The sequence below is a fragment of the Polyodon spathula genome, chromosome 30 (genome assembly GCF_017654505.1).
Source record: "Polyodon spathula isolate WHYD16114869_AA chromosome 30, ASM1765450v1, whole genome shotgun sequence".
NCBI classification, from domain to species: Eukaryota; Metazoa; Chordata; class Actinopteri; order Acipenseriformes; family Polyodontidae; genus Polyodon; species Polyodon spathula.
In genome coordinates this window covers 708,601-719,388 of record NC_054563.1, presented here as the reverse complement: position 1 = coordinate 719,388, position 10,788 = coordinate 708,601, and the positions used below count along the sequence as shown (strand labels likewise).

Here is a 10,788-nt window from a genome sequence, read left to right as displayed (position 1 = left end):
GCTTTACAATGCTTACCTATCCTTTACCATACCTCTCTGTGCTTTACAATGCTTACCTATCCTTTACCATACCTCTCTGTGCTTTACAATGCTTACCTATCCTTTACCATACCTCTCTGTGCTTTACAATGCTTACCTATCCTTTACCATACCTCTCTGTGCTTTACAATGCTTACCTGCTTTACCATACCTCTCTGTGCTTTACAATGCTTACCTATCCTTTACCATACCTCTCTGTGCTTTACAATGCTTACCTATCCTTTACCATACCTCTCTGTGCTTTACAATGCTTATTTATCCTTTACCATACCTCTCTGTGCTTTACAATGCTTACCTATCCTTTACCATACCTCTCTGTGCTTTACAATGCTTACCTATCCTTTACCATACCTCTCTGTGCTTTACAATGCTTACCTATCCTTTACCATACCTCTCTGTGCTTTACAATGCTTACCTATCCTTTACCATACCTCTCTGTGCTTTACAATGCTTACCTGTGCTTTACCATACCTCTCTGTGCTTTACAATGCTTCCCTATGCTTTACCATACTCTCTGTGCTTTACAATGCTTTACCATACTCTATACTTTACCATACCATACCTCTCTGTGCTTTACAATGCTTACCTATCCTTTACCATACCTCTCTGTGCTTTACAATGCTTACCTATCCTTTACCATACCTCTCTGTGCTTTACAATGCTTATTTATCCTTTACCACGCTTTCTTTATGTATCGAGGCGTTTACTACGGGAAATATTTCTAATGGTTACAAACATCAAAATCAATCACAACCAACCTCTAAATACAAGGGCTCTGTAGTTTCTAAAGCACAGCTAGGAAAAAATAACATGAAACTAAATAACCCCCACACAACATCTTCCAAACTAGTTCTGAGTATATGACAGATGATATGAAATTCACACAAGAGAAAAACAAGCATGTGTGTTATTGCAAGGAAGAAAAACAAAACAACTTGTACAGTATTGCATAGAAGGAAAGCTGTTACCAGCTACAAGTGACCCAGCAACAGCACACTGTTGGGTAAGAAAAGGTCCTGAAAGTCAAATCTCGTGATGGCATTTTGTATTAACAGTGCACATCAGCAGTCAATAGACAGCGGGAGTAGAAAACATTGATACGGAATCTCTAGTATAATACTCAAGGATGCATGTGTTTTTCCCCACATTACAATTCAAAGCCGTTTTGCCACTGGAACCCTATAAACAAGGACCCCTCTTCTGTCCTGCTGGCAGTTTTCTTTCAGCTGTTTGTGCTCTTCGATACGGAACGCCTATTTAGCATCAGCTCAGAAATAAAAAGACTTGAGGAACAGTCCTTTGTAGCTTCTTCTTTGTGACTCCTCCTGGATGGAAACATGTTTGTGTTTAACATTGACAGATATTAGCAGTGAAATATTCCACAGTTCCCAGTGCAAAGGCCTCCAGGTAATGGGTTTCAGGGATGAGTCACTAGCACGCGCTGTATTCGTGGCACGTGGAGCCCTCACCCGCCACTGACAGGTACAGCTTTCCATCTGGGCAAACGCACACTTCGTAAAGTCCCTGAGAATTCCCGGGCACTCCCCTTGAACCTCGAGGAAGCCTGGGCAGGCGCACAGTCTCAGAATCCAGTACCAGCTGTGGAGAAGGAGAGCAGTTACACACTGAAAACAAATGAGGGCCACGCTTTACACCAAGTGCCTGATTGCTGTGTATTTACATAGCAGTTCCTTGCTAATACAGGTGTGCTTGCACATAATTCCAATGGTTACAACATGTATAGTTGTAAACAATGCTAGCCCATGCAACAACCATGGCTTACAGGGTGGCCTTGCCTCTTACCATTCCTTCGCTTGTGTGCAACACGATGTCCATCTGAGAAGCAGCCTCGATGTTCCCAGCCTGTGCTTTGATGTAAACCCCTTTGGGGGCGTCCATGCTCAGGGAACGTGTTGGCGATTCCAGCCTAAGGCAGGAGATGAAAAATACTCATCAATGACCGCATGTTATATTATCCTCTGTGGTTCTGTGCAGGGGAATATCGGCATGAAGAGAAGACCCTCTGAAATTGCGATTTTGTTAAGAGGTTTTTCCATTAACTTGAGTTGCCACACAATTTCATTTCTAAAAGCACTTTTCAGATCTTTTAGAGGAGTTAATAAGCTAGAATAGTAAGTAAGAAGCATGGTAACCAGTGATCTAAACAGAAACAGAATTAGAGAACAATATAGAACACACTGAATTGGCTATTATCCCCGGCATCCAGCAGCATGCTGCTCTCCACCTGCCCCCCCTGGTATCCAGCAGCATGCTCTCCACCCAGCAGCATGCTCTCCACCTGCCCCCCCGGTATCCAGCAGCATGCTCTCCACCCAGCAGCATGCTCTCCACCTGCCCCCCCGGTATCCAGCAGCATGCTCTCCACCCAGCAGCATGCTCTCCACCTGCCCCCCCGGTATCCAGCAGCATGCTCTCCACCTGCCCCCCCGGTATCCAGCAGCATGCTCTCCACCTGCCCCCCCGGTATCCAGCAGCATGCTATCCATCTGCACTCCCGGTATCCAGCAGCATGCTCTCCACCTGCCCCCCCGGTATCCAGCAGCATGCTATCCATCTGCACTCCCGGTATCCAGCAGCATGCTCTCCACCTTCACCCCCGATATCCAGCAGCATGCTCTCCACCTGCACCCCCTTTGTGCAGTGAGTGTACAGGATTTTGACAGAGCTCGTGTTTCTTTGTGCAGCGAGTGTATAGGATTTTGACAGCTCATGTTTCTTTGTGCAGTGAGTGTATAGGATTTTGACAGAGCTCGTGTTTCTTTGTGCAGTGACTGTACAGGATTTTGACAGAGCTCATGTTTCTTTGTGCAGTGAGTGTACAGGATTTTGACAGAGCTCATGTTTCTTTGTGCAGTGAGTGTACAGTGTACCAGTCCTGTGGACAGTACAACGGGCTGTACAGTGGAAACCTTTGGGGGAACATAGCCACAAGAGGGCGCCCTCTGTCTGAGTCTTTGCAGTTTCCAAGATAATTGCAACGTGTTTGTTACAAGGGAATTATTCATGAACTGCATGGAACAAACACCGGTAATGTGATAACAATACACTCCTCTCCTCTGAGACATACAGTGAAACAAAACCAAATCATACTAAACAGCAATCAACATGAAAAAAGGGATAACAATGCACTGCTCTTCTCTGAGGCATACAGTGAAACAAAACCAAATCATACTAAACAGCAATCAGCACTAAGAAAAGGGATAACAATACACTCCTCTCATTTTACTATTAGGCAATTACCTGAGCTGTTGAAAATAATATTGTTGCAAGGCTCTTCTGACAGTCTAGCAGATTTTTATTGGATGGTAATAATTAACAACAGCAAACTCTTAAAGCAAATACAAGATCTCAGTATAAGACTGTAACTGAGGTGTATTAAAGGATCACAGACAGTATGCTATCTCTATTGAACACTCTCAGCATTGTCACAAACCAGCGCTTTCCTTGTGCTGCACAGGCTGCTTCTTTACAATGCCAGCACCACTGCAGTAAAACTGACCCACAGCCCAGGAAGTGACCTGCCACCAAGAAGCAGCATGCACTGTTATTTTGAGCGTGTTGTCTTATGAAATATTTACAGACAAACAACAAACCAAAAATCTCTCTGATCCTTAGCACTTTACGGTTATTAACAATGGCACTGTCCCTGTCCATATTTACTTATTCAATGCAAAGACGACACAAAACAGAAAGGGCTAGACTGATATTGAATTCTATCCGGGACAGCCATGCTAAAAAAAAAAAAAATAGGGCAGATTTTTCAAAGTTTTTTTTTTTTTTTCAAATGAGAAATAAACACATCAGCTATTTCATTTATGACAGTTTGAGTAAGCTAATTTGTCGCTTGAAAGAAGGTATTTACCTTTTGGAAACAAAAAAAGAGTAATTTACACTTTGCAAATCACCCCCAAGCTCTCAGTGTACTTTCCAGGGGAACCTGGACAACACATTCTTAATTTGCTATTCTCTATTTGTGTCCTGCAATATTACTGTTATCCCAGTTCATTGCATCACTGCTGCTTTGACAGAAGCTTCATAGGCCAATGTATCCACAAATACAGAAACTCCGGTGTCACGAGAGTGTTCCGCTGGCAGGTGTGAGATTGACATTCTTTCATTTTCACCTTCGAACTGACAAGCTGCTCGTGGTCAGAGCGTTGGGGCTGGTTTGGATTAACACTCATGACAGGGCATGCTAATTCTGCACAGCTGTACACTCATAGCAATATCTGGTGATAGGCTCTGGTACTGATACCTATCACTCAAGCATGTTTCAATCAGAATCCCAATATAATAATCTAGTGGTAGCAACCGTAGTAAATCCACTTAGCAGTTATCATTTAAATAGATGCTTTGTGAATGTGAGTCTTTCATTAAACTAACTGTTGACTAGTTAAAGAGTCAGTTGCTAGTTACTGCTGAAGCAATAAAGTGAACCACAGGCCAGTAATATCCAGTCGTGCTTCCTCAGAGTTCCCGCAGGGGGCAGTAGAGCATACACAACTCCATACAGGTAACTGCAGGTGCATTAAGTTAGAAGGATTGTTTATACATTTCCATGGTACAACATTGGTCATTTCTGACAATAAACGAGAAGTTAAACATGTTTTAGAAGGACCAGTGATGATGCAGCCTCTTTAAAAACCGCAGTCTTCTGGTTTAAACATGCACCCTTACACGGCACACACACTGTTTATACCAGAGCCTCCCTTGCCTTCTCATTCAGTGTTGCACCCTCCCCTTCCACTAACACAAGTTACAAACAGGGGCGTTTCAGCAACTGGCCTTTGCATAGCTAAAACATTGCCCTCGTTGTTAAATAGATGAATGTAGCGTGCATGTGGAAAATATGTCACCAAAAGACAGATTTCTTCATATTCATCAAGAACAGGAACTTCACCAGGGTTTCAACTTTTCAGGTTGTGTTTCTTCCATTTTCATTTTATATTTCAACATCTCAAAAAAAAAAAGGAAAAACAGGAAACACAAAAATAACCACTAAACCCGTGGGAAGAAAAAAAAACATAACAAATGAAATGCAAATGTATTTAAAAGGTAGTGATTTAATACAATAATCAACCCAAAGCATTCATGAGTTATATTACAGCGTGGCTGGTTAAATCAGTTGCACAATAATGCATTCAATAAATGATTCCTTTTTGCCTGCAAGCTGCAGGGATTGACTGTTGCTTAACTGGTCCCTGCTCGGGGTCTTGCAAGATGAATCATGAATATATTCAGAGTGATTTCAATCCATTCAGAAGCAATGCGCTCAGAAATCTTTAAACAGCTACAAACTCAAAGTAGACCCTTTTTCTTTTTGTATACACTTTGATGCTTAGTTTTGGATTGGGCTGCTATGGAAAGTGATTAAAGAAACACAGAGGGCACAGACCCACATGTAGCTGGAAGTCAGCGTGGTGAAGTGAACTGTAAAGGGCAATACAAGTGTTTCACCCTCAGGGCTCAGAGGCATTTCAGCTAATAGTTTTAAAGAAAACATCTAATGAAACGAGACTGGCTAAGACACTATGCAGCAGTGCATGAAGAACACGCTCTCTTATGCATGAAGAGCAAACCTTTCCACTGAAAAAATCAGGACTGTTTTTTTTTTCCCTGGTAAACAAGTGGAAGGAGAAAGGGTGAGTCATCTTATTCAGTGGCGGACGGAGCACCCTGGAAAAACGTCCTTTCCAAGTAACTTTCACCTGCTCTGTCAGTTCATGATGGGAGTTGTGCTTAGAAATGATGTTAGTTTGTAATACACACACACACACACACACACACACACACACACACACACACACACACACACACACACACACACACACACACACACACACACACACACACACACACACACACACACACACATACTGTTGTGCAAAAGTCTTAGACATGTTGCATTTTTCTACTCTGATGCATTATGAGCATCAACAATTTACTCAAAGCCTGCACTAGTGTTTTCTACTATTATAACAACATTGACTTGCATAAAGAAGGAAAAACACTGAGTGAAATAACTCGCATCACTCGATTTTCAAGGTGTGGTATCCAAAGCATAATCAACAAGTACAGAGAAACATCATCTGGAATTGACAAACCCAGGACTGGAAGACCCAAAAAGCTGTCTAGCAAGGAATAGAAAGAAGACAAGCATTTAATTGACAACAGAACTGGCAGTAGGCAGTTCTGTTATCAAGGCTTTTGCATAGCAGTGTGTGTATGTATGTGTATGTGTATATATATATATATATATGTGTGTGTGTGTGTATGTATGAGGGAATATAAATGTTAGGTAGACACTAAAGCTGATGTGGTTAGTATTTTACCTTACCTGAGCTGCTTGAATGCATCTGCTTTGACAAGCGGCGTTTCCACAGAGTGCTCAAAGAGAGCACCTTCAGGGCCTGGAAAAGAAAACAAATACATCATCTTGAGGACTGATGATTGAGCTTGAAGCACAACTCTGCAGCCAGCTATGAGATAGAACTCAATATTCAATGGGTCAGGCTGAAGCACAACTCTGCAGCCAGCCATGAGATATAACTCAATATTCAATGGGTCAGGCTGAAGCACAACTCTGCAGCCAGCCATGAGATAGAACTCAATATTCAATGGGTCAGGCTGAAGCACAACTCTGCAGCCAGCCATGAGATATAACTCAATATTCAATGGGTCAGGCTGAAGCACAACTCTGCAGCCAGCCATGAGAGAGAACTCAAAATTCAATGGGTCAGGCTGAAGCACAACTCTGCAGCCAGCCATGAGATAGAACTCAATATTCAATGGGTCAGGCTGAAGCACAACTCTGCAGCCAGCCATGAGATATAACTCAATATTCAATGGGTCAGGCTGAAGCACAACTCTGCAGCCAGCCATGAGAGAGAACTCAAAATTCAATGGGTCAGGCTGAAGCACAACTCTGCAGCCAGCCATGAGAGAGAACTCAATATTCAATGGGTCAGGCTGAAGCACAACTGCAGACTGTTAATATGCATGGTGGCTTGTAATATGTAAGATTGCTACAGCATATACTCTTATAGTAACATGAATGAATCCTATATGACTTACAACAGCCACCCAGTTTCCCAAAAGCTGTTATTCTGCGATAACAGGACACAGTACCGTTCTGATGAACGAATGGTGGAAAAGCTCAATTAGAAACACTGTGCATTGGAGCTGCTGCTGAGTGACTGATTCCATGCAAGACTCACACCTGATGAAAAATCCAGGACCTTGAAAAAGGAACAGTCAAAAGTACTTCTCTCAAAATAGCTCTGACTATAGAAGATACATGGAGGCAACCCACCAGTGCTTGAAGACAACCCACCAGTGTAAAAACCTTCACCTGCAATCTCAGACTGTCATCCCCCCTCAATCACACATTCAAGCTGTATATATGACAGTATCTTACATGATGGTCACTGAAGGATGAAAAGTATGTCTTATTCTCTCACTGTGTACTTGTATTAATGAAAGGAATTCTGTGTGAATTTTGAGACAGTGTGTTGCATTGTATAGAGATGACACACTGCAGATGGAATATCTTTCAGTTTTAGCACCTGCTCCACTTCTGGTTTGGAATTCTTCCCCCTGCACCCCCTGGGATGAGCTAGAATGAAGATGGGTGAAGAGCTAGCAGTTTTTTTGAACCCTGAGCAGCCCTCTCCTCCATGTGTAACTGCAGTGTTCTTAGTGCTCCATTTCACCATTCTTATTAAACTCGTTTACCTGGCACAGTTTCACATTGGTCTTTCTTCTAGTATAGGTATTTTACTCTCCACATTTACAATCTGCAATTCCTTTCCATCACTGCAGAAATCCCCACAACAGGAGAAATTAAGGTGAGTGGGAGCCCTCCAGTCCCACCGTCAAGCCAATAGTCTCTTTGCACCCAGGAGCTCGACACCTGCAGGTGTCTGCTTTGAGCTAAACGTGCGCCTGGCCAGAAGGGTCTGCTGTAGTGCGATGAGGTGACGGTCTCTGCCAGTTTTGCTTTGCTAAGCCGTGAGAGTGTCAGAGCCTTGCAACGGCCTGTGGAACCCCCGGACAGGATTTGAACCTGCCCTCCCCTGATGGTATGACTCACTCTGTACAGCACTCAGTAGTGCCTTTACCAGGTGAGCCCCTCAGAGACCCCACAGTTTCCTTAGCTACAAATACGTATTCGCATGGGATTATACTAAAGCAATCAACTCTCACACATTCTTATGTTTTACACAATATGGTCCCTTGCTTTTTCTGGTCTTGCTATTTCACTATGTACTCAAAAGCCTGCATTGAATTTGCAGAAGTTGGCCAATGCTTAATTGATACAGTTTTTTAACCAACCGGCTCTTTTAAAAAGACAAGCCTGCATTGCATGAACACATTGCATGAACACGTGGATCTTCAAACAAAGCAGACAAATGAACAGAAATGTCAAACTGCACATTGAATCACGATTATAAGAGCCTCAGAGCGCAATCTCAGGGACTCCAATTAAAGTGCAGCAACTCATCTAATTTATTGCAACCTACCACAGTTTTTAATAAGTGAAGATCTTCCTCAAAGAAAGTTGGAAGGACACGACAGCAGCTGGCTTACTTTTTCATTGAAGATCAGCCCACGCAGCCATTTCTCCTCTTTCATTGAAATAATTGAAGGATCCTAAGTGAGATGTTAAGCTGTCACCAGGCATTCCACAAATTAGATATACGCGACGGTGCCAGTTTAGTGAAATTGCAGCTATAGCTATAAATTAAAAAATCAATGGCAAGATATAATGCTGGATCCTAGTTTCTTTTGTTTATTTAAAGTGATTCTGTTTGGGATGACCTCATGCATCCTGCCCCATCAACAGACTATTCAGACAAAGGGTTCCCTCAGTGAGCTTAATGAAAGGTTCACTCAGAAATAAGACTGTGGCAGAGCAAAGCTCTGCTGTTTAGAAATTGGCAGGGATGGGGTTAATTTCCCCTACCTGCCTGGGTTTATTATGATCAGGTGGCTGGGGTTGATTAGTTGATTAAATGATTAACTTAATTAACGATCAATCAGCGCCCAGCCACCTGACATAAAAGGAGGCCTCTACTTCTCATTTGGGAGAAGGGAGTTGAGGAAGTAGGTTTGTGTTTGTGTTTGTGTTTGTGTTTGTGTTTGTGTTTGTGTTTGTGTTTGTGTTGGCATCGCCCAGCCTGCAAACCTTTTATTTTGTAAGTTTTGCGTTATTTGTGTTTAAATATCTTTATTTTTTGCCATTGTGCCCTTTTATTTTGTGTTTTTGTAATAAAAGTAGTATTTTTTTTTTTAACTGCAATCTGTCTCTGGGCCTCTATCCACTCGCCAGCCTGCCACAAAGACCCTTTTTGGTTTCAGTTCGCACTTCACCCAGAATTCGTCCCACTTGAGCATGTGTAAACAGTGACTGAGACAAAGAAAATCCTTCACTCTTTACATTTAGTCTTTACATGTATGTAAACCTGTGATTTTTAAACCGTGGTCCTCAGGTACTCCCAACAGGTTTTGTTTCAGATAAGACCTGAATGTTTGCTTTAAACGCTCATTGCTTTCCAGTGCACCTGAAACACCACTTACAGATAGACAGCCTGCACACCGTTAAACACAGAGCAGCAACAGTAATTGCTCTCTAGTCAATGTTAATCAGCAGGCTGCAAAAGAAACACATGCATGTGTCTGTGTGCCGTGCACACTGTTCAAATGTCATCCAGGGCTACTTTCCAAAAAAGGGGCAATGGATCCCAAAAACAGGACAACATTCCAAAAACTGTGCGAATTTCCAGCAAATGGGCTATTGATTCCAAAAACAGGGCTACTTTCCAAAAAGGGGCTAACTTCCCGCCAAAAAGGGGGCAAATTTTCAAAAAAGGGGGCTATTGATACAAAAAACAGGGAAGACTTCAAAACGAGTACCTGTACATCTCTGCCCATTAGCTCATTAAAGAATCTAATTGCACAATTAACACATTTTTTTCTTTGAAGAACACTAGTCTGCTCAAAATAAACATGTTACCGTAAAAGCAGAGTGATTTATGACACTATTTTGTTTGCCCCTCAAAAACAAAACACAGAAAATTAAGGGACTTAATTACAGTATTCCCCCTCCTGTCCCATTGGGGAAAAACAGTTATAATCTCTTTAACGATTTAATTCATAAGACATTCAGATCCTTTTCTAGTGTGCTCTGCATCCATGTACAACAGCACACTCATTGCACACAGCTAGCATGTGCATTATAACCATCAACAACTACCACAGACTGGCATGCACTCCTCCATATATACAGCAACGAGAGCTTCTTTCCCTCACACTGGTCTCTCTCAGCTGCATCTTCATCATGTCCTGCTAGCAACTCTCTCCCTGGAACCTTGTCACACGCCATTGCATGCATCTGCTGGCATCCCCCTCCCCCCTCCCCCCTCCCCAAGGCCTAGTCGGACAGATTAATCTTTACTGGAACTATTTCTGTCCTCTGCCTCGCCCATCAGCGCTCCGTCTCCAGCTATCTGATCTCCTTTATGGCTTTCTGTTTTATGCCTCAGTCATTCGTCAAAGCCCCATAGCGCACAGTGCCACATGTCTCCTGGCTGCAGGCCACCTCAGCAACGGGGCCAAGTCTGATGACATCATTCAAAACTGACAATATCTTCACCTTGAATTCAGAATAACTGGGGCTAAAACAATTCAATAAAAAATTGAGTGTGCTGTGTCGTCCTCGCCCTGAAG

General features: G+C 42.7%; 1 protein-coding gene across 1 annotated transcript in view; it reads right to left on the bottom strand.

Annotated features, from left to right (window-relative positions):
• Positions 1–630: 630 nt before the first annotated feature.
• Positions 631–10,788, bottom strand: part of sgcg (sarcoglycan, gamma) — a 34,156-nt gene continuing 23,998 nt past the window's right edge. The window contains exons 5-7 of the mRNA XM_041233239.1: positions 6,398–6,470; positions 1,843–1,966; positions 631–1,638 (exon numbers count right to left, since the gene is read on the bottom strand). Coding sequence (XP_041089173.1) covers positions 1,471–1,638; positions 1,843–1,966; positions 6,398–6,470 — 365 coding nt within the window. The 3' untranslated portion in view covers positions 631–1,470. The remainder of the gene's footprint in view (positions 1,639–1,842; positions 1,967–6,397; positions 6,471–10,788) is intronic.